The sequence below is a fragment of the Nannobrachium achirus genome, assembly GCF_963921795.1.
Source record: "Nannobrachium achirus genome assembly, chromosome: 17".
NCBI lineage: Eukaryota > Metazoa > Chordata > Actinopteri > Myctophiformes > Myctophidae > Nannobrachium > Nannobrachium achirus.
In genome coordinates this window covers 55,327,656-55,352,594 of record NC_137824.1, presented here as the reverse complement: position 1 = coordinate 55,352,594, position 24,939 = coordinate 55,327,656, and the positions used below count along the sequence as shown (strand labels likewise).

Here is a 24,939-nt window from a genome sequence, read left to right as displayed (position 1 = left end):
TCATCACAAAGTCGATGGGAGCCCAACTTGATTTGGCCACTGTGGGTATTTGCAGTGAGCAGATCATGGTAGATTTTTTATCCCGTCTAGTAGACCTAATTTCCTGTCAGAATCAGTTGAAAAACTAAATAATAAATTTTTGTCCCACCTCAGCCTTATTTTTACTGGACTAATGACTAATGGTGAAGTGTATGTGGTTGGTTGAGAATAAAAGCGTGGAGCTGAGGCTGACCATTGGTCGGCTGCCAGGTCGACAGAGCAGAGTTTCCTGACTGATCTTGTGCTATGCATTTAATGCACGACACTCTTGAGTCAAATATTCTTAACCACAAACACTAACATTCGTTTTGTGGCGGTAATAATTATGAGCTTTTAGATCTACAGTATCCTGCAGTATTCAGTCACAGTGCCACTGGGAAACACTACAAAGACAAATCCAATCGCACATGACTGGCTAGTCTTTGCACGGCACCACTGGAGATACTTGGCTTCTCTACAAGGGGAATACATTCCCTTCTCTCTTCCCTCCTCCCAGTCAACTTGACCTAATTCCTGTTTTTCACCCTGAAGTCTTCTTTTTCCAGAGACTTGTGTATTCTAAAGTTCCAGTGACTGAGCCTTTTCCTGACCTTGCATCTGACAGTGGTTTCAATGCAGTGTTGATTTCGTCGACTAAAACTTGACGGAAAATGTTTGTCGACTGCGTTTTTTTCACTGACGAAAACTAAATAAAAACTAAGCTGTGATGAAAACTAAGACTAAATATATTGACAATTTCGTCAGCAAAATAAAAACTAGACTAAAACGTTAGGGAGGGACTAGTAGAGAAGAGAGTCATTTTATGTTTGGTTGCTCTCCAGTGTTGCGTGCTGAAAATAGCAGATCTACAAGCTCACAACGCGCCGCGCTGCGACGCGTTGTGAGCTTGTAGATCTGCTATTTTCAGCACAGAACCAAGTGTAAAATCAATCATTAGGATGCCATCAAGCCCTGCCAAAATACATTTCAGTTGACTAAACCAACTGTAGATTTAGTCGCCTAAAATTAGACTAAAACTAAAATGTTTAGGTGACTAAATTATGACTAAAACTAAATGAACATTTTATTAAAAAGACTATGACTAAAACTAAATCAAAATTTGTTGTCAAAAACAACACTGTTTCAATGGGAACACGTACAGTAGGACCAGCATTCAATCCCTGTTCCCTTCCCCCTGTATTATACAATTGAATGTCTTTCTTAATGTGTTTTACAGAACAGAAGAAACAGGAGGGGAACATCTGTGGTCTCTCTGTGTTGTGACTAATGAAATGACCATGAGAAAGGCATGATAAAAGCAGGTTATGTGGGTTCATTCTAACCCTTGATTTATGCGTGGTTACCCTGTGTCACGCAGCTAAGTATAAATCACCCCGAACCACTTACTGTAAACCCTCTATTCTTGGTCAATCATACTGCGTTACAACTGTACTCTTCAATCTCTTCATAGGCGATCTACAAGCTCACAATGCAGATCTGCTGTTTTTGGCGAATGTTCCTCCCAGAATAGGCATGGGGTTCACGTGGTTACCTCCTCCCCTCTTCTCCGCTCATGATCCATTATTCCTTGAGTTTTGACCGATGAAAATGACCCTGTAATATTAATTATCTGTAGAATAATACAGATAATGTCTAGAAAAGTCCTGACAACAACACAAAAAAAAGAATTGTGTGTAAGTTATCTGAACAGCTTTTTGGCTGGTCACATCAGAAGAATGTTGCAATGATTGCATTTTTAAATAATTTCAACATCTTCTTATCTTCAGGGTGCAGGGAGTATGTTATATCTCCTGTGAATGTGATTCTGTCTGTGAGTCAGTGAGTCAGTCTGTCTGTGAGTCAGTGCGTCTGCCTGTGAGCAGCTAATCTTGGGCCCAGCTGGACCGATCAGTGTGAAACTTTGCCCCAAATGTTTTTGACTCGGCGCTAAAGCGGCCAATTCATGTTTTGGCCAATAATCCTGAACTGTAGGTTGTACAATGAATTCCCATTTGCACCTGAGAAGGTTTTCTGCCAGATGATCAGATCGTCAGGTCTTAATTTGTTAAATCAGAATACTTCTTCCACCACTGTTTGGCACATGTTAACTTGACAGAGCACACTTTGTTGTACCCAGGGGTGTAGTTGTCCAGATTTAAAATGAAGCAAACAGAACTGAAAGTTCCTATGATTGGCCGCTAGTTTACGCTGTTCTGGCACCAGAAGCAACATGCTCTGCATAGGATTCCATTCATTTCTCCCGAACTTTGATTTTCTTACCTTAATAAACATTGTCATAAATAATTTATGGTTCCTGTCACCAGTTTAAAGCCTCGTTTCAATCACCATGATTTGCGTTTTGTGAAAATAATGGTCCAATTTATGTTATATTTGATGTTAGAGCAGCGTATGCTATGCTGTAGGAGGGGCTTGTGATCATAGTCTTGTGATGATTCTTCTTTGTGTGCTTTATTTTCGGCAAGCTCAAGACAATGTCCCATGTATCCCTGCGGTTGCACGTGACCGTTGGCAGCCAATAGCATTCCTCTGGTACCATTAAAACAATGATGGCTACAACCATACCAAGGGCCAAAAATGCTTCATTTTCACTGCATAGAAACCAATGTAGTCTACTAGCCAGAATGTGAACCCGGACATATTGAGTACAGTAAGGTTTTATGTTAGAAATGTTGAGTATGGGTCCCCAGCATGTAGAAACTGCCGGATGCTAACTTGTATATGTTGAGCAATTTTCATAATCAGCCGCTAAAGTTGGTGTCCCATTAACTTTACATTACAGGAAAAATAAGCAAAAAAATAATCTGCTTTAAGTAGCATATGAGGGGTCTAACTAGGGGTATTTCATGATTCTGAATCCATTGCAAGCATCCGTTTTGCATGAAAAACATTCCTTGGGCTAAAACGGACCCCAGAAACATGTGAAAAGTGATGATTCGGCACTTTTAATCACTAAACCAAGGCCGATATTTCGCCAAGGAATGATTTTCGTGCAAATGGATGCTTGCAATGGATTCAGAATCATGAAATACCCCTAGTTAGACCCCTCATATGCTACTTAAAGCAGATTAATTTTTTGCTTATTTTTCCTGTAATGTAAAGTTAATGGGACACCAACTTTAGTGGCTGATTATGAAAATTGCTCAACATATACAAGTTAGCATCCGGTGGTTTTTATATGGGCTGGCAAGCGGACTAATGGCTTCCCACTGTCCATATTTTTTACAGTCTATGGTTGTAACTCTACCTGGGTTTTTATGCCCCCTACAGGCGAGCCGGAGTTTCGCTACGTGGCCGGGATGCATGGGAACGAGGTGCTGGGCAGAGAAGTCCTTCTCAACCTGATGGAATATATGTGTCAAGAGTACAAGCGAGGTGACCAGCGCGTAGTTCGTCTGGTCAAGGAGACACGCATCCACCTACTGCCCTCCATGAACCCTGATGGATATGAGATAGCCTACAAAAAGGTCCCGTTATATTGTTTACAATATTATGTATTTGTTTCATTTTATTTGTGCTTCTATGCTCACTTCATAGTACTTGAGCTCGTTTCTGACTGACATTTTTTAGATGATATGACTAAATGCAGTTACTGCACCAAACAAATTCCGTAACTGCACCAAACAAATTCCGGTCTGGTATTAACACAAAGAGTAGAAGGACAAGTTTGACCTCCACATAAAGCAATCAAAACCGCTTCACGTAACGGAGCATATAAATACATAATCAAACGGGGGAAAAAAACAAACTGTCAAACAAAAGGCACCCATTATAGCAAGATCACTTTCTAGGAATAGAAAGACTGCAGTTTCTCTCAGCTTGGATTCCCCATCGATGATGTCATGCCCAAATGCCTAAATTTCACATCCAAAATAATATGTATTTGGCCACGGACCCCCATCTCAAAATATTTCGTTCCAGGGACCCCCCCCCCCCCCCCCCCAGAAGCAAAGGGTTAGGGTGAGTTACAAATGTTTTGTTAAAAAATACATACTGTATATTCAAAGATGTAGGCCTACACACATTTCACGACAAAAATAGTAGATCTACAAGCTCGCAGCGCAGCACTGAGCTTGTAGATCTGCTATTTTACAATAGCTAAAGTATAAAATAATTAAGGCCCCTCCACCTTGTGCCCTAGTAACTCAGTCCCACTCCCCCTTGTGACGCCCCTGCTTAAACTTGGCAATGAAGTGTTTCTGATACAGATGTGAATCCCCCAGGGTTCAGAGCTGGCAGGGTGGGCCCAGGGACGCTACAGCTACGAGGGCTTCGACATGAACCACAACTTTGCCGACCTCAACTCCATCATGTGGACGGCCATTGAACTGGAGACGGACAAGTCCAAACTCATCAACCACTACTTCCCCATCCCCGAGCAGTACGCCTCAGAGGAGGCCTATGTAAGTTCCATAACACATCTTCTAAACCAGTGGTTCTCAAACCTTTCAGGCTGCCACCCCCAAAATAATCATATTTTAACTGGGGACCCCCCCCCCCCCAACCCCCCCACCCTGACGAGCACTATGAGTTGAGGCATTACATTTTGTAACAGTTCTATTGTGGAAATAGCCGATCTACATGCTCACAATGCCTCGCAACGCGACAATTGTCAATTTGGCCAATGTTTAATTTGTCATTTTAGAGGTATTAAAAAGTCCTTATATTGTCACTTTAGAAAATGTGCAGATACCGTCTATACCAGGGGTGCCCACACTTTTTTGGAGCTGTGTGGAACACAAGCTACCCTATACGTGGCCGTGTGTGTGGGTATGTGGGTATGTGGGTGGGTGGGTGGGTCTGTGGGTCTGTATGTAGCCTGTATGTAGTAACCCTGGGTGACCAGAGAGGTGCTGTTGAGTCTAGCCTGCCCTGAGCATCAACTGCAATACACACACACACACACACACACACACACACACACACACACACACACACACACACACAGCTCCACTTCGAACAGAGGTTCGATTTTTTATGTGAGGTCTACTTTTAAAATGACTAGCTCAACATGATCTACGCATCCAAAATGTTTTAGCTGAGGGCCTGAGGGGGGCTTTGGAATAGCAGCACTGGCGTTACATTTTAGGGGGAAATAAATGGGAAATACTGGGGAAAATGTCTTCATCCCGTTCTGTATGGAAGTGGTATAGTAGATTTTGGGGTTCTTTGTAATGCTACTAACCCTTCTTGATGTCATATTGACATATATTTTATATTTTAATGATATATTTTTAGAGGCATGTCGTGGTCTACCTGCACACCTTTGGTGATCTACTGGTAGATCACGATCTACCTTTTGGGCACCCCTAGTCTATACACTTAAACTTTATGTTGGTTTCTTTACGGTGGAGTGAGAAAATCATCTGGGGGGGGGGGGGGGGGGGGGGGGGGTACACAGAGTTACTTACAACAGGGGTCCGCCACTTTTTATTTATATTTTTTATTAACCACTTGGACCTAATGGCATCCTCATTCTGAGGATGTCAGTCAAGGATACAGAAAAGGATTTTCTGTCTCCTTGACTGACAGTCTCCACCACCAGGTGGCGTCAGAGACGCGGGCCGTCATCAACTGGATGCAGAACATCCCGTTTGTGCTGAGTGCCAATCTCCACGGAGGAGAGCTAGTGGTCACCTACCCCTTTGACATGACGCGGGACTGGGCTCCACACGAACACACCCCCACCGCCGACGAGAGCTTCTTCCGCTGGCTTGCCACTGTTTACGCCAGCACCAATCAGGTTATTCCTCATGTTATTTTTAATGATCATAAACATGGTCATATTTTAATCAAGGTGTCCGTGGGTCCTTACTTACACCCTCGCTTAGACCCTTTATACTTTGTCGATCTGGATCTATTCTAGTAAGTCTCCCCTTTTCTGCCTCTACACCAAATCTCTTCACCAAAAATAGCTGATCTACAAGCTCACAACGCGCTACATTGTGACACGTTGTGAGCTTGTAGATTGACTATTTTCGCAGACTAAACTGGCCTTAAAGGTTGTATAAATGTTTTTGTTATTTTTTAGTCTTAAGCATTTTTGGAGGTGATGTATTCCCAATCTAGCTATTCAGTGAAACTGAGTTTTATTAATTTCAGTCTTAGTAAACTAATGGCTTCATGGGTAAATGCAAGTTTAACAATAAATGTTTTGAGAAAAGTGAATACCCACACTTGCAATTTCCCAGAATTGCACCTTTCTAGTTATTATTATGAATCAATTATAAATCAATTAAATGTTTCAGACAGTTGACATTCACTGTTAAAAGTAAAAAAAAAATGTTTTTGTATATTGTGTAGGTGATGTCCAACCCAATTCGCCGACCCTGTCACAACAAGGACTTCCAACGATTCAATAACATCATAAATGGAGCTCACTGGCACAATGTACCTGGAAGTAAGAGAGACTTCAAGTTGTTTGACTGTTTGTCTGTCTGTCTGTCTGTCTGTCTGTCTGTCTGTCTGTCTGTCTATCTGGACAGATCATACCCATACCATATGGAGATGCCTTACCCCTAATCCAACCCTTGATGCTGAGTGCCAAGCAGGGAGGCACTGGGTCCCATTTTTCTTTGGTATGACCTGGCCAGGGATCGAACCCCGACCTCCCAGTCTCAAGGCAGACCAGGGGAGCAGCCAGAACAGAGAAATAGGGTGGGCCTGGCAACTTCAGGGTGGGCTCAAGGTGGGACTCTTGCGCGCACACGAAATCTCTGGATTATTTTGTTTTTTTCCTGTAAATGATTTGTGTTTTGGGGGTTAAAACGGGTGCGGGCGGCAGTATCAATGAACAATAATTAATAGGCTAATACAAATCATTGAGTTCCCTACTGCACTTCATCCCAACAACACATTTACATATAAACACTCCCCTCCAAACACACAGTAGCCAACTGCTGCTAGTGTAAAAGATGCATCACTGGAGCAACTACTTTTCATTTATTCATATTAAGCAAGATGATGATCACACAAAAAACACAACAAAAAAAACCATCTTATTTAATGAAAGATTCTTTTTTTAAATCGATGGGTGGGCCAGCTTTCTACATGGCCCACCCATTAAAACACCCCTGAGGCAGACACTCTAACCAAAAGGACACTGAACTGGTATGAGGCATTCATTTTGCGCTGGTGTGTTCCTGTGTGCCGCTTTTCTCTGCTTGAAACCGCTAATAAATATTTTCAACTCAGGCGTTTTTAGGAGAGCGCTTTGATCAGCCAGGGGAGGAAGGCCTTAGTGGACTCTGGGAGGGAGGAGAGCCCTCACAGTAACCCAGCCACTGGGTCCCAAAGCCCATTATTATATACTACTAGAGGTTTTCTTATGTCATAGTGTCATAGTCATAGTGTTGAGAGCTTTGTCAGGGTACCCTTTGTACCAATCTGTCTCTGTCCCTTTTGTGCCCATATATAGAGATGTCTGTTCCTCTCTGTCTACCTGTGTCCCTTTCATGCCCATATTTGGAGATCTCCCTGATGTCATCAGTATATGCCCATATATTGGAATCCCCCAATACGGGCATATTGGTTGGTTGGTTGGGCGGTTCTGGACAACTGGATGTCCGAACTACTAGGCGGCGAGCACCATCGCGGTCGGCCCGACCAACACCCACCGGCCAGCCCGTCCACACTCGTCCCAATTGCCAATTTTAACATTTGTGTTCCTTTTCTTCCAGGTATGAATGATTTCAGCTACCTACACACAAACTGCTTTGAGGTGACAGTGGAGTTGTCGTGTGATAAGTTCCCTCACGCCAGTGAACTGCCTGGTGAATGGGAGTACAACAGAGAGTCACTGCTGGTCTACATGGAGCAGGTGCTTTTACCTTGGACAGTTTGTTGACCCCTAAACAGTTCTTAATTCTTGTTCTTGATGGACTTGCTTGTGTTAGTTGAAATTTGCATGCAGTTAAAAAGAATCCTTATAATCATTGTAAAAATTTGTTGCATTTTAAAGTGGATTTACAGGTATTATTCACTGAATGCTGCAAACTGTGGTGGCTCTCCTCCAGGGCAGGAATTCAGGAAGCCACGAAGAACCATGGCTACCCCTCAGTTTGCCCTTGTACCCCTAACAAAATGGCATGCCCTGAGGCCACAGTGGCCTTGAGGCCACAGTGGCCTTAATGCCACAGCTGACTGTACCACTTTCTCCTCCCTCTTTCTGGTCAATATGTAGTACTAGACAACAGTGTCTCTTTCTTGTCATGTACTGTAGACACCAGTGTCTTTTGAATTCTAACTTCCTATCAGTCCAGCAACTCTGATTAGTGCAGGGCTGAGCATGGATCAGATTATAAATACCATCATTTGTTTATTTCACTGAAGTTAGTCTACATATTACATTTCCAATCAGCCTTAATTAATTATTGAAATGGACTAAAATCTTGTTTTATTTGATGGCCTTCCTGGCCTGGCATTTGGCCTTTTGTGCCCTCAAAAACACAAAAAGTGGCCTTGCCCCCTAAAATGATGGAATTCCAGGCCTGCTCTCCTCACTGTATAGAAAACACAATTTCCTCCTACATGAATTGAAAACAAGAAGTGTCTGTTTTGTGAATCTGTGTTATATCCTACAGGGACATTCTCACTGTTTCTAAGCCCAATTCATGCATCTTTATTTATATGTATTTCAGTTGAAAACCTGTCACTTTGCTCAAGAACACTTTGCTCAAGGGACACAGACATGTGAAATGGGGTCCTCTGTGTTTGTAGGTGCACCGTGGGATTAAAGGTGTTGTTCGGGACAAAGACACAGAGGCTGGTATAGCAGACGCCATCATCAAAGTAGATGACATAGATCATCACATCAGATCAGGTACAGTCCACTGAAACCTAAAAAACATTATGGATGTATACTTTAGTTAGTTAGGAAGGCAGAGCCAATCCGCGGTCTGATTACTATTGGATTAAGCCGCATCCATAAGACCGCCACACACAGGCAATTTAATCAAATTAGTTTGCTTGAATGTTTCAAAGTTCCTTCAAATATTGTGTGCCATGAATGAGGAATGATGAATGATGTAAGTTCATTTATTTTGTGTAGAATTTCATTGTACAGTATATCTGATATTCAATATCTGTTTCTTCATGCCACATAGTTGGCTAACTTAAAGGTTTAAGATACCAGAAGAACAGTTAATGGGTAATGTTTAAGGCTACAAGCTTAAAGGAGTAGTTCATCCAAAAGATGACACATTTTCTATCATCCCATGAAGGCTTGAATTCATGGAGATTGTTTTGTTTTTGTCGAACCACATGGTATTGTGTTGAATATGATCAGTTTGAATGGTGTATAGGGGATACATAATGATCTTTTACTCCTTACCAACCATACAGTTGTTTTCAATTATACACTGTATATACAGTACACATATTAGTACTGTATATACTGTGTGTAATGTGTATATGTATTTCGTATTTTACAGAAAATATTAGGGCATTCACAGAATATTCGAATATTCAAATATCAAAGTCACTATTCAACGTTGTTCACCAAAGTCGAATATTTGCTTATTTATTTTATTTTATTTATTTTGTAATCTTTTTTTTTAATAAATATTATTTCTTCATGGTTTATACAGCTTGGCTAGATAGGAAGTCATAAGAATGAGTTGTCAATGACCCTGGTGGACAAAATGCTCTATACTGATGTCATGCGTCACGTTTCATCTCCTGGAACTATTACCATGTGGGAAAAAACAGCGGCCAGCCTGCAAACTTGATGTCATGATGGAGGAAGAGCTAGCTAATGCAACTGTCACTACAAGACCGAGAATTGCTTGTTTTGCTAAAAAAATATATGTATATTTCCTGACGAATATTCGACTATTCGAATACTTTGAGGTCGAATAAATCGAATATTAAAAATCACTATTCGTGAATGCCCTAGTAAATATCTGTGTATAATGTTACAGTTTCATAAAATATGTCTATTTGTGGTGCTTCCATACATAAGTGCACACATTATAGTCTAGTAGCCAGCCCATAGAGCCCCATTGTGAACCCGGACATTTTGAGTACCCTAAAGTTTTATGTTAGAAATGTTGAGTTTGGGTCCCCAGCATGTAGAAACTGCCGGATGCTAACTTGCATATGTTGAGCAATTTTCATAATTCGCACAATTAGCTTTAATTAGCATAATCACCTATAATAATGGATAATATGTCAAAAACTGATTGGCTGATTTGAACAATATTGGAGTGGTTTCGGGGGTTATTGAGGATGCTGAATCTATTTCTGATTTTTTTTATTTTTTTTATTCAAAATGGCTGTTTTAAACCGGAAATGGCCATATAACAACTTAAATTGGGATGATTTTGATCATTTTTTGTTGATTTTCCAAATGATGAAGTGACTATTTTTGCTAGGCTATTGTGGCAGTCATTGTTCTAATCATTTTGTGTGGATTGTCTATATTTGGCTTTTGAAATGCAGATAATGTATAAGCATATAAATAACCACATTTATAATTTAATTCATTATCAAAATCAACAAAAAAGTATCAGAATCACCCCAATTTAAGTTGCCATATGGCCATTTACGGTTTAAAGCGGCCATTTTGAATTTAGAAAATGTCAGAAATGGATTCAGCATCCTCAATAACCCCCAAAACCACTCCAATATTGTTCAAATCGTCCAATCAGTTTTTGACATATTATCCATATAGGTGATTATGCTAATTAAAGCTTATTATGCAAATTATGCAAATTGCTCAACATATACAAGTTAGCATCCGGCAGTTTCTACATGCTGGGGACCCATACTCAACATTTCTAACATAACTTTAGGGTACTCAACATGTCCGGGTTCACATTTTGGCTACTAGACTATTAGGACATGTGAAGTAGTGCAGTAGCGTATAGTGGTATAGAACATAATGGAACAGACTTCTGTGTTAAGTCAAGTTGGTTACAAAGTACCTTTTTATATGGCAAAATAAGCCAACATTTGAAAGCCCTACTCTACCGCTTATCTTCCACTTTCTCCACATTTCTCAACCCTTGGCTCCCCCTCTCAGTGGGGCGGCATAGCTCAGGGGTAGAGAAACCGTTATTAGAGCACGAAGGGTTCCCAGTTCGAATCCGGGCTCCCCCTGAGTTAATGTCGAAGAGTCCTTGAGCAAGATTCTGAACCCCTAATTGCTCCCGGTGAGCAGGTTGGTGCCTTGCATGGTTTCCTCCGCCACCGGTGTATGAATGTGTGCGTGAATGGGTGAATGTTATGCACAATCTATTTAAAGCGCCTTGGATAAAAGCGCTATATAAATGCACCGTTTACCCTCTCCTGTCCTGTACCATCCTGTCCTTTCTTCTTCCTCCCTGACGTTTCCTCTCCTCCGCAGTGGCCGACGGTGACTACTGGCGCTTGCTGAACCCCGGGGAGTACCAGGTGACGGCCGTCGCCGAAGGCTACTATCCGTCCACCCGTACTTGCATGGTGATGTACGACCACTACCCCACCATCTGTGACTTCCGCCTCACCAAGACCCCCAAGCAGAGGTTGAGGGAGATCCTGGCCAAGGGCGGGAAGCTCCCCAAAGACCTGCAGCTGCGGCTGCGCCAGCTGCGGCTGCGCAAGCTACGCGTCAGCACCAAGGCCATCAACCAGAGACGCGCCGCCGCCACCGCTGCCAAGAGGGCTCGGAGGACACAGCGATGATGACGAGGGTGATGGTGAAGCAGAGGGGGATTGAAAGTAGCTCAAGTTGAATTGTTTTATAATGTGTTTTTTTAATGAACTTTAGGGACACCATGAAGTGCTTTATAGAGAAAGAATGGAACTCAAAAACAAAGCAGACAAGTACATCAGCACAGAGCTATGTACACGAGACCAGCACTTTCATATTCTAATACAGGGGTCTTCAACAGGGCGTCCGGGACACCTAGGGGGTCCTCAGAGTTACTCCAAATCTTCCAATCCTTTTATATTAACAACTTGAACCCTAGTGTCCATATTCTGAGAACTGTAGCCAAAAATAGCAGATCTACAAGCTCGTAGATCGGCTATTTTTGGCACAGAGGTTTGCTGTAAAGGAGAAAAAGAGCAGACTAAGAACAGAGTAAAAGGTCAAGTTTATTAGGTAATGACGGCTCAAGTGGTTAAATATCTGAAAACACAAATTGACATGAATCCAAAATACACTGATGATTGTGCTGTCAAACAATGAAACTATATGGAATCTATGAACAGGTTGTGAGGGTCCCTGCTTCACCTCTCTCTCAACTAAGGGGTCCTTGGCCTGAAAACGTTGAAGACCCCTGTTCTAAATAATACAATAAGACTCCATACGATTCTTAAAGTGTGAACTCCATCTGAACTCTGTGACCACTTCTGATTGATAAGAACAAAACAAGAGGCCCTATTTTTGTCCATACTAAACCTTAAACCCCTAACCCATTTTTTTACCATTTTGAAAAAAACATTTTTAAATACTTCAAATAGCCGATGTACATCGACACGTTGTGAACTTGTAGATCAGCTATTTGAACTATTTAAAAAATGTTTTTCAAAATAGTTAAAAAAGGCAAAGAGGTTTAAGGGTTTAGCACGGACAAAAATAGGGCCCAAGGTGAGACATGACCAAAATGGCCCTTAATCACCTGTTACTGTAAGAAAAACACTGAGACATAGTAGTGTAATGTTTTTGTAGATAACAGTACTTGACCTTGCTTGTAATTCCCACAGTTCCATGTCTAAATGCTGGCATTTACATGTAAATATCATTGCAACTCAATAGTCAATTAATAAAATGATTTCCAAATAAATCTCTTCTTATAATTAATTAGAATGTCAAAACCATGTTTATGTCTACGGTTATAGACTATCCGTTCCATTCGTCACCCACATTCCTTTCTGCCTCACTTGTTATTTAATTATTAGTGTGACTACCTCGTAATTGCCGGACTATAAGCCGCGGCTTTTTTCCCATGTTTTGAACCCTGCGGCTTATACAACGGTGCGGCTTATGTATATAGATTTTTACAGCTAACTGCCAGTTAGTTCGTTTTACAATGGTCTTTAACAAAGATTAATATATAGATTTATACAGCTAATGGCCACCAGGGGCGCTCTAGCAGGAAGCAGGAAGGACACCTGCGGCTTAGTCAGGTGCGGCTTATATGTAAACATTAGTTTTTTGTTCTAAATTTAGCAGGTGCGGCTTATATTCAGGTGCGGCTTCTTCTTCTTCTTTCGTGTATCATCGTCCTTGATGATTGGTTGACAACATTGTATTTCACAAGATTTCTTCGGCTTATAGTCCAGCAATTACGGTAGTCTAGTACTTGTCCGACTTTATTTCTTCCATCCATCTTTCTAGATAAACCTGTTTTTGGCATGCTACTCCTCACACATGGGGTGGCACACATTTGGGCCATATGTCAAATCGACCGGCTTCATCGGGACACGTAGGGGTGAATTTTGCTAAGAGATGTGTTATTGTTTTTACCATGAGAAATCTCACAGCTTGTGTCCGTGTGTGTACACATTTTTACAGTGTATGTGTTGGTTCCCTTGACACATCACTGTGACATCACAGGTGATATCACATGTAAAAGTCTATATATGGGTATTCCCCAGAATCCCTTTTATGCCCATATATGAAGACCCCTGATGTCGTCGATATATCACTGGCCAGATGGCCAAGACATGGCCCACATCTGTGTGGCTGGTTCAGATAGGGATCTCCATGTATGGGCATAAAATATATTGGTACCCCCTTATGCCCATATATGGAGCTCCCCAGGCTCTAACTCGCCAAGGCCCCGCTTGGCTTTACTAATTAACATATGTTTTATGCCCATATATGGAGATCCCTGTCCCAATGTCATCAATATTAAGGACATATCTGGGAATGACCATATTTGGTAATGCCCATATATGGGCATTACCCATATGTTTTGACATAACATTGTTGACTATACATAACATTGTTGACTATCATGCAGGGGTCTCCATATATGGGTAACTGGTCCGATATACATCACTGGCCAGATGGCCAAGAATTGGCGCAAGTCGCCCTGAGGCGTCTTACTAGTATATAGTTTAATTTAGATATACATTTATTCGCTAATTAATTTTCCCCATTGACTTTAATTAAAATCTTAACTTCTCAAATATGGAGATGACTGACATCATAGATGTCTGGATATGGGCTTAATATTGATGACATCAGGGATCTCCATATATGGGCATAAAAGGGACAAAGACTACTGACATCTGATCTCCATATATGGGCATTAGTGTTCTATTCGTCTGTCATTCAATGTTATATGAGATACTTAAATGGTTTCCTGTGGAAATAAGCTTAGTCTTTTCATGGATCTCCTTTTAGTAGACCTTGTACCAGTGAACTGTACCGTCATGAAACTGTACCTTTTCCTATGCAAACTTCTAATAAAGTCTTCAATCAATCAAGTAAATTAATTTCCCCCATTGAATTGAAAGGGGAAAATTCAAATGGTAAGACGAAGTTTATTAGCAATTGTGACTCGCGTCACGGCAATCCCACTTGCACTTTCCATTTGCATCTTTCTAGTTGGTGTGGTTGCCTGTCAGGGCAACACATGATAGTTCTAGGGAAACTTCATAGACTTCTAGGGTAACCTCTAACTTTTTATAGACTTTTCTTCCGCTCCCATTGGAAATGGCAGGCAGGGTAACTCCTCAAAAATGACGTAACTTTCATCATCAATGACGTAACTTTATTGAATCAATGGGAGTGGGAATCAATAATCAATGGGGAATCAATTGGTCGAGCTTCACATGACAGTTAGTTTACTGCAGAATATAGTCATGTCAGCAACCACACTTGCAATTTCTAAATGCATCTTCTCTAGTTTTGTTTCTTATTGTGTTAAACATTTATTTATTATTACACTGGCAGCAAAGTAGATTGTTAAATGATCTGGATGGTCACTCATGGGTGAAGTTGAGTGGAGAGGAATCTTGAACATGTGAAGATGATCCCAAAAATATTGTTCTTTCAAGATTTGTAATTGTGTGACACAACCTAATCAATCAATAATGTGAATCTAATGCAGCTGGGGTGGGCCTATGAGGTAGGGGTGGGCGATACTGGATAAAAGCATTATCACGATATGCTTCATGCAGTATCACGATACACGATATTATCACGAAACTGTTTTATGCGAGTTTTTAGGTTTATTATGATTATTAGACCCACACATATATTCTATAGATAATCTATTCATTTCTATGCTGCAGATAGAAAGATAGATAGCCTCAAAATATTTACTAGTTGGTGTGATGATGGTTCAGGTCATTCAAATGGGTCCAAGAAATGTTTTATGGGTTCCCTTAAAATGTTTTTTGAGTGTTGTGAGCTTGTAGATCGGCTATATTCAAAACAATTTGGCGGGACCTCTCGACCCACAGGTTGACAACAACCCATGCCTTACCATTGAAACTTGAGGGAAAACAAATTACCTTATGGTTGGTTTATTAGACCCACACAGATATTCTATAGATAATCTATTCATTTTTATGCTGCAGATAGAAAGATAGATAGCCTAATCTATGTTTTTTTTTAATGATAACATTCAGATTTTTGATTAAACAATTATCATGTTTTACCTCAAAATATTTACTAGTTGGTGTGATGATGGTTCAGGTCATTCAAATGGGTCCCAGAAATGTTTTATGGGTTCCCTTGAAATGTTTTTTGAGTGTTGTGAGCTTGTAGATCGGCTATATTCAAAACAATTTGGCGGGACCTCTCTGGGGGTCTCGACCCACAGGTTGACAACAACCCATGCCTTACCATTGAAACTTGAGGGAAAACAAATGACCTTATGACCAACCAAAGTCAGGAGGTTTGTTATGATACAAGCTTTATTTTTAGAGAATTACTCACTCATTATCATCCTAGCTTTTCGCTTTTCTACTAACAATAATGGCATGGTTTTTATAACTAAGCCAATTATGTAATAGACGCAAAATAGACGCGACGATTTCACCGCGATTCGCGACGACACACGCATGCATCAATGGTGAAAACATAAGCACTTTACAAATAGCAGCAAATAGCTACTTGTTTATAGTTAATAAAAACAGAAGCATGGATTTACAAGGTGATCTAAATCATCTCATCAATACTGCCAGAACACACAGCTATGGATGAGACTCCAGCACAGTTCAGCTTTGCAAGCAGTGAGATGGCTGATAGCGATAGCAGGACGGATATGTAGTTTGCGTCCTGTTAGTTTAATGCATCCATTATGAAAAATATGCTTCAAAGAATGCAGGTCAAGCTCCATCACTGCTTTACTAAAGTCCCGTGAAAGTGAAACTAAATCGTGGACCACTGTGCCGTGCTCCTGCACACAATCACAACTCAGTCAGTGAGTGCTGTAGACACTCTGTAGCCTGTCTGCGTGCTGCACGGGGGAGGGGCCGTGAAAGCAGGGGACAGATCCTCAAACTATATGACACGTTGAGCCGCGACACGTTATAGCTTGTAGATCTGTTCTTTTTGGCGAATTACACCACCGTACTATAGAAGTATAAATTAAGCAATAGAGCTGCGACTCATGGAACGTGCACTCGCTGTATATCCAGAGCCTTTTCTAAATGACTGTTTGTATCACGAGAGAAACGATATTCTGAAATGGCCTATCGTGGCAAAGCTGTATCGCCGAGACGATAATTATCGCCATATCGCCCACCCCTACTATGAGGATAGATGGTAAAAATGAAATACCATTTGAAATAAGGGATTAAAAAAGAAAATAATTATGTTCAAGAGAAAAAGTCCTTCTTTAGGCTAACCCAAACTTCAGCCATGCATTGTGTTCATATGGCAGACCCCAGAATGGGCTTCGAAATCGAATATATACTATATAAATAAATATATTATTTCAAAACAATCTTACTTTCTGTACCAGAAAAAAATACCTAATTGCACCCTTTTTTTATTTTTTTTTAATGCAGAAGTATAAGCACAAAAGAAAGGAACATCAGAACTAGACCAGGTCACCTGGTCGTGCCAGACCCGCAATGAAAACTAGTATGGCACTGAACTAACACATGAACACACAGGATTTTATAGTCTCAGCAACAAAGCGTAGTGAGCTTGTAGATCGGCTGTTTTCACTAGTATGGCACTGAACTAACACATGAACACACAGGATTGTATAGGCTGAGCAGCTGGAAATGTTTGTGAGCTTGTAGATGGGCTGAGGAATTTATAGTGTCAGCAGCTCGTCAGCCAACTCAACTCAGCTGGTCCTGTACAGGTGACGGCACTCAAGGCAATCAGCCCAGCAAGGGAAGGGAGGGGCAGATGAGCAGGCACACTGAGGAAAAAAGGGACAGGCACACTGAGGAAAAGAGGGACCGACAGACCGACCGACAGACCGACCGACAAAGCCTTATGTAGGCCGACCCCCTGGGTCTGGCAAAAACTAAAAGTACAAATCAGTATGCAAAATGAATAATACTTAATTATTCTTGCATTAAGGACTGTTAAACAAGTAAAGTTATTGATTGGTCTTTCATTGATGATGTTTTCTCCCTTCTCCACCCGTCTGTCAATTTGCATGAAACTTGCACACTCCTCAGTAGGTTGAGGAAGAACCTCTGCCCCAAATGTAAACCCGGCCTGGCTCACTTCTCCTCTTTGTTTTTACAATAAATCATCAGTTCTTGTTTGGGGTTGCTAGTATATGAGTTCCAGCAGCGGAAGTGCAACATTGGATCGGAGCAAAATAGGGGGAAAGTAGTGTCAACCCAATCTCATTGCCAATGTTGAGCAATGAGAACGATGATGCAGGAGCGGCTAGCTGATGATGCGACTGATTGACAGCAGGGAAGGGAACTCCTCGTTATTCCTGATGTGCAAGGTCTTATGGGAGTTGAGGTCTTGTAGGGACAGCACCGGTCTTCTGGTGGGGCACACCTGGCCGCCCAACCTTGCAGCTCCTTTGACCACAGGTGAGGCCGAGGTCTTGGGGTTCGCCACCACGGATGCAGCCGACACCCTGTTGTCCACCTTCAGGGCTCCCTTGACAGCCTGGGCTGCTGTCGGTCCTGACTTCAGACTAGGCATGGGCGTGGTGGCTGAGGATCCCAAAGCCGGGAAGTCATCAGCTGCGACTAATGGATTTCTATTCTTCATCAAACCTGGCCTGATGATGCGACTGATTGACTGCAGGGAAAGGAACTCGTCTCTATTCCTGGTGTGCAAGGTCTTGTGGGAGTTGAAGTCTTGTAGGGACATCACCTGTCTGCTGGTGGTGGGGCTGGTGGGGAGCACCTGTCTGTTAGTCTTGGCGACTACTTTGACCACAGGTGAGGCCGTCTGCCATGCGCTCTTTTTATCTTTTTGTCTGCCTCCCTCAGCTCCTGACTGTTTCTCCAGAGCCTTGTAGTTTCCGTGGGCTGTTAGGAGTTCCTGCTGTTTGTCGGTGTCTGTTAAGAGCGCCAGCATTTCATTGAAGATACAGTGGAACTTCTCTCCCAGCAAATCCTTACAGATTTGATGGTACTGGGTTGCCGACATCAGACCCTGTCTGAACTGTCCAGAGACGTTTTTGAACTGCTTGAACCGAGACTCGTCGTTGTGGAGATGGTTCTTGATGGACTGGATCAGCTCCCTGTTTCTCTGCTCTAAGGTCTCTGCCACCGGGTACACACTAGCCATCTGGGGTGGACTGTTGGATGCTTTATTTTTACTCCGTGTTGACATCGAAGAGATGAGAGCGGGGAAGACCTCATGGAAGGACGAGGTGTTCCTTGGCTGGGTGAGGCACACAGGGGTCATCGGGTTCGCCACCATGGATGCAGCGGCCAGCCTGGGGAGGTTGTCCACCTTCAGGGCTCTCTTGAAAGCCTGAGCTGCTGTTGGTCCTGACTTCAGACTAGCCATGGTGGCTGAGCCTCCCAAGGCCGGGAAGTCATCATCTTTGTTTAATGATGAAATGCTACTCCTCATCGGACGTAGTGGCTTCGGACTAAACATGGGTGTGGCGACTGAGGCCCCCAAAGCCGGGAAGTTATCTTCTTTGTCTAATGGATCGCTATCCTTCATTGTCCTCACCGTAGGTGGTTCTGGTATTGGTTTGTAACTCGAGCTGTTCTGCTGTCCGCCACCCTGTGCCTGTGATCCTTCTCCATCTCTAGGATGGAACACCCCCTCATAGTCCTCACCCGTTACCATACCTCTGTTGTTCCTCTGCAGTCTCGGAGTGACGCCGAACTGCAGGTCGAGGTGTCGGTTCTGTTTGGCCTCTTCCCGGGTCTTACTGTGCACTGCGAGCTTGTGGGCCTTGTAGTCTATCTCCGTGCGGAAGGCATGAGTTAGCTGCTCTGTGGCACAGTGGCCCTCCTCACACAGGTAGTGGTTCTCTCTGAAATGTTTACTCAGGTACTGGTAGTCACGGTAGTACCCCTGTCCCTGTACACCGTCTGCATCACAGAAATGACAGAAGTAGTGGTCCCGGCGAAGGTGCTTCAACAGCTCATCGTTGTCGAGGTAGAACGCTCTGCAGAACTTGCAGAGTGGGTGTCCACGGTGACTGGTGTCGTCGCGGTCGCCCTGCGTGCGGTGACGTGCCAGGTCCTTCCGGTTGTACCACTTACGTTCGTGAGGGAAACTCTTCACGTGCTTGGTGCAGACTTCGCAGCAGAGGAGTTCATGCTGCTTCCTCATGTGCTGTTCAAGCTCCTTGAACTTGGAGAACACGTTAGGCTCTGGGCAGTGGGGACACTCTGCCAACAGCAAGCTCCTGAACTGGGCATAGATTTGGCCATTGCCAAAGTAGATGTTGGGTTTCTTTTCGTGCTGGAACTTCTGGTAAGGCAGCGCAGAGAAGGCATCCAGTTTCTTCACAAACACCACCTTGTCGAGTTCCTCCCGGCAGACGCTGCAGTACCTCTGCTCATACAACACCCTCATTTTAGTGGAGCAGCGGTAGCAGACTGGATGGTCACATTTCCCCACTGAGAATATATCGACATCCTGGCGGCACAGAATACAACTCTCGGTTTCCTTGGTAGATGTTGAATCCATGCTCCCCAAAAAACTCACCGGCTCACTCGCTGTTCTTAATAATTACACTTGGTAAATGCAGATATGGATACTAAATGTGTGAAAATGTACTTGGCAGATACAACAACAAAGGGTAGATTATTATTCACATTCTTTAACGGTTTTCAAATTGGGCCCAACAGACAGACACGTTGAAGTGCTTGCGACAAGAGGTATAATGGGGAACACACTCTATTTATAGATCCTTTTGGTGCCTATGATGTAATTACACTGTGATGTAATCATGACCTGTGATGTCACACTCATCGTCACGCTCGTGTCACCGTGACTCATAAGGAGCAGCTACGCCCCTACGTCTGTTGTCTGATCTCAATGAGTTGTCATGGCTTCAACCGCAAACTATATATGGGAAAGGAGCATGGGCATAAATGAGGGATCTCCATATATGGGCATAAAAGGGACACAGACTGACATATAAAGAGATCTCCATGTATGGGCATACCAGTAGGATTGGCGGTGTGACGTAGGTGTGAGGGCCACGTGACGGCCTGAACTCTAGATGTGAATCTCTAGTGGGTATAAAAGTGACATAGACGGACAAATATAGAAATCTCCTTATATGGGGACACGGACAATGAGTACAATAGGTACTCTGACAATTGACTCAACAGGTACAACAGGTATTGCATAACCAGATGAGGCATGCATTCCCAACTTGCATCATTGCGGACTTGCAGTGTCAGCTTAGGCAGGGTTTGAACCACTCAACTTCCGCATGAAGGGCATACAATGCACTAAACCACTACATCAACGTTGCACCATTTACACTCTACCTTCCCCGAAAACGTTAATATTAAGTCCATATATGTATATGGATAGACCTATATATGGACTTAATATTAACGTTTTCGGGGTGATGCCCTGTTAGCAGTAGCGAAACTAGCCCCCGGTGTGCCCCGATGCGAGATTTTCTCCAAGTGCCCCTCAACAACAACAACAACAACAACAACAACAACAACAACCCCCCCCCCCCCCCCCCCCCCCAGCACAGCCAATTAATTTGCGCAAATGCGGGAGTACAAAAGAAGACATCTACACACTCGCCAACTAAGGTTTTCATGACAAAATGTAGCCCAACCAAGTTAAGTGTCTCACTGTCTCCATCTCTCTCTGGAAGAACTCATGAACTCCTCTTCCCCAGCTTTGAAATTGAGACACTCCAACACAACTACTCTTGACATTAGTCTACTCTACACACTACAAACATCACCACGCCGTTTTTCCAAAACAGCATTATAAATATCATCCATTAAGAAAACTAGGCCTACACAGTAATGACAGCACAGTTTAACTGACAGCGATGCATCACTGCAAAACCAGTGTAACAGATCGTGTGGTTTCTTAGATTAACTGGAGACCTGTAGTTCTTTTGGCTCGGCAGATGTTGTTTCAGGAAGTGGGGGGCGGAGCTCCCTTTGTCATTCATGCCATAATGTTCTTTCAATAAAATATCTTTACATATCCATCCAATTGTTTGTGGAATCTTACTTGTATGAAACAGTAAAGACATGCACTCCAAAAACACAGTTAGAATGATTAAAATAAAAATAAGAATAATTATAATAATAATGTGGGAATTGAACCGCCTCAGTAGTGAACTAAATGGATCCTTGTTACAATGCTTTACCTGTCACGCTACCAACCGTTGACTCTGTCATCTGGAAAGATGTATTTGAATGTGGTGTGAACGTTGGAAACAAGTTAACATGACACACCATGATTTTCTAGATCAACTGGTGTCAGTGGTGTCCTGTTGTTTTCTAACAGATCTAAGCGCTCTGTTCAACTCATCATTTAATAGCTGTAGAAACAAGTCAATGATGTTGGAATAATCACACCAGGCAACGCAAACTCTTGTGTGAAGTCTGACAAATACATAATAGCATTATTTATATTAATTACTTAACTCACCTGCTAAAGTAAGGAGGATGACAACAACAAGAGCAGTTGGGCACGTTTTGTTCCATATTCCACAGTGTCTTGGTTTCAGAGAGCATGGTAAATATTAACTGTTGCCTCAAAGTCTTGTTGAAACGTTATATTCCATAATGCCCGACGTGTTGTTTTTACTCAGAAGTCAGAACGTCTCTTCAGCCTGTGTTCCGTCAGCAGCACTAAGGGGCCCTATAGAGCTTCCAGGCAGCTGCTTCCTGTCATACCAGCGGGCATTTCAAAACAAGAGTCATTGTATTGGATATTTGTAATGTGATCATTCAACACATGTTTTATTTTGAAATGGTAGCAGCCTACTACAGGAAATATAAGCAGCAGACCGTGTCACACTGGACAGAACAGCGGTGTCGGGGCCAGGCTCCGTCTGTATACATTGTTATTAGATTTTTTTTTTCTCCTCCGACCTGCGTGTGCCCCTGAACGCCATGGGCCCCAATGCGCATGCGTTGGCTGCATCGTGCTAGTTTCGCCCCTGCCTGTTAGGGTACCCCCCTTATGCCCATATATGGAGATCCCCAGGCATCAAACCCAGGCCCTAACTCACCAAGGCCCTGCTTGGCTTTACTAATTAACAAAAGTTTTATGCCCATATATCCCAGAACCAATGTCATCAAATTAAGGACATATCTCTAATCTGGGTATGCCCATATTTGGTAATGCCCATATATGAGCATGTTTTTGTTTGACATAACATTGTTGACTATCATGCAGGAGTCTCCATATATGGGTAACTGGTCTGATATAGCCTACATAACTGGTCAGATGGCCAAGAATTGGCGCGACCTAGGGCGAGGTCGCACGTCGCCTGAGGTGTCTTACTAGTAAGCTCGCCTCAAGCTTTTTTGTATTTTGTTCTTTTGACAGATATGTACAAATTAAATTATGCAGATTGTCAATATAAAAAAACAGCATTCAATATCCTATATCACATGACTTATATCTACAATTCCATGTCAAAACGCTGGTATCTATTCTAGGCTGCATACAATTATACGTTATTTTATTGTTCTCTTCAAGCTATAATAAATTACAAACATTAAGTTATAGGACCTAGACTAAGCGGTAATATTTATTTGTGAAATGTTCCACATTCCTCTCTGCCTTACTTATTTTATTTGTATTATGGAGTCTGGGCAAAACACATTTTGTAGAGAATAGAGAATTAACTGTAGGCCTATTGCAACAGATTGAATAGTCATTCATTGGTGAAAGACTAACGACGACCACTAGGTGTCACCACAATCAAGAGCGGAGAGGAATGGAGCAGACAATGTGAAGATCAATGATCACCTGCGGCTGCGACTCGTCGTCTCGAGAAAATATTCTATTTATAAGCTGTGACACGATAATATTATGTAATGTCTTCAAGGCAGAGAAGAGGAAATAAGAACAACCCATGATTAATAAGAAGAACACTCCGACCTAGAGCACTGTTGTTTGGCTTAATTAAGTTAAAACCAGACATAACCACAGTGCTTATTATGTCTGGATTTGCTAATCAGCTTTGCTACCGTCCGTCGCACACTGCGGTCACGCTATCTCCACTTCAGGAAAAGCTGGTCGCGCTATCCTCACTTCAAAATATGGTGCGCTTCTACACGGCTGTTTACGGTTTGACAAGGGGATGGTGCGTTCAAGGCGAGCTGGTAAATTAGAATTTCTAGACTTTCGAGACCAAGGGTGTATAAAATATTGAACTACATACTATTCAATCAACAGATGCTTTAAATTAGACCCCCCCCCCCCACGTAGTGATGTCAGTAGCTCATATACACTGAATGAATATGATGCATAGTAGTGATGTCTGTAGCTCATACTGAATGAATATGATGTATAGAATAGTGATGTCTGTAGCTCATACACTGAATGAATATGATGTATAGAGTAGTGATGTCTGTAGCTCATATACTGAATGAATATGATGTATAGAGTAGTGATGTCTGTAGCTCATATACTGAATGAATATGATGCATAGAGTAGTGATGTCTGTAGCTCATATACTGAATGAATATGATGTATAGTGATGTCTGTAGCTCATATACTGAATGAATATGATGTAGTGATGTCTGTAGCTCATATACTGAATGAATATGATGTATAGAGTAGTGATGTCTGTAGCTCATATACTGAATGAATATGATGCATAGAGTAGTGATGTCTGTAGCTCATATACTGAATGAATATGATGTATAGTGATGTCTGTAGCTCATATACTGAATGAATATGATGTAGTGATGTCTGTAGCTCATATACTGAATGAATATGATGCATAGAGTAGTGATGTCTGTAGCTCATATACTGAATGAATATGATGCATAGAGTAGTGATGTCTGTAGCTCATATACTGAATGAATATGATGTAGTGATGTCTGTAGCTAATATACTGAATGAATATGATGCATATAGTAGTGATGTCTGTAGCTCATATACTGACTGAATATGATGCATAGAGTAGTGATGTCTGTAGCTCATATACTGAATGAATATGATGCAAAGAGTAGTGATGTCTGTAGCTCATATACTGAATGAATATGATGCAAAGAGTAGTGATGTCTGTAGCTCATATACTGAAAGAATATGATGCATAGAGTAGTGATGTCTTTAGCTCATATACTGAATGAATATGATGTAGTGATGTCTGTAGCTCATATACTGAATGAATATGATGCATAGTAGTGATGTCTGTAGCTCATACTGAATGAATATGATGTATAGAATAGTGATGTCTGTAGCTCATACACTGAATGAATATGATGTATAGAGTAGTGATGTCTGTAGCTCATATACTGAATGAATATGATGCATAGAGTAGTGATGTCTGTAGCTCATATACTGAATGAATATGATGTATAGTGATGTATGTAGCTCATATACTG

General features: G+C 42.1%; 2 protein-coding genes across 2 annotated transcripts in view; one reads left to right on the top strand and one right to left on the bottom strand.

Moving 5' to 3' along the window:
• The window catches only part of LOC308302055 (putative carboxypeptidase X1), a 31,566-nt gene extending 19,764 nt beyond the window's left edge, over positions 1–11,802 (top strand). The window contains exons 8-14 of the mRNA XM_080746230.1: positions 3,307–3,503; positions 4,260–4,439; positions 5,582–5,779; positions 6,340–6,436; positions 7,716–7,855; positions 8,755–8,857; positions 11,384–11,802. Of these exons, the coding sequence (XP_080602356.1) occupies positions 3,307–3,503; positions 4,260–4,439; positions 5,582–5,779; positions 6,340–6,436; positions 7,716–7,855; positions 8,755–8,857; positions 11,384–11,700 (1,232 nt within the window). The 3' untranslated portion in view covers positions 11,701–11,802. The remainder of the gene's footprint in view (positions 1–3,306; positions 3,504–4,259; positions 4,440–5,581; positions 5,780–6,339; positions 6,437–7,715; positions 7,856–8,754; positions 8,858–11,383) is intronic.
• Positions 11,803–17,839: 6,037 nt separating this feature from the next.
• Positions 17,840–20,071, bottom strand: LOC308302558 (E3 ubiquitin-protein ligase ZNF598-like; the record flags this gene model as incomplete). Its single annotated transcript, XM_080746815.1, has 1 exon — positions 17,840–20,071. The coding sequence occupies one exon, from the start codon at positions 20,069–20,071 to the stop codon at positions 17,840–17,842; it is 2,232 nt and encodes a 743-aa protein (XP_080602941.1).
• Positions 20,072–24,939: the final 4,868 nt, after the last annotated feature.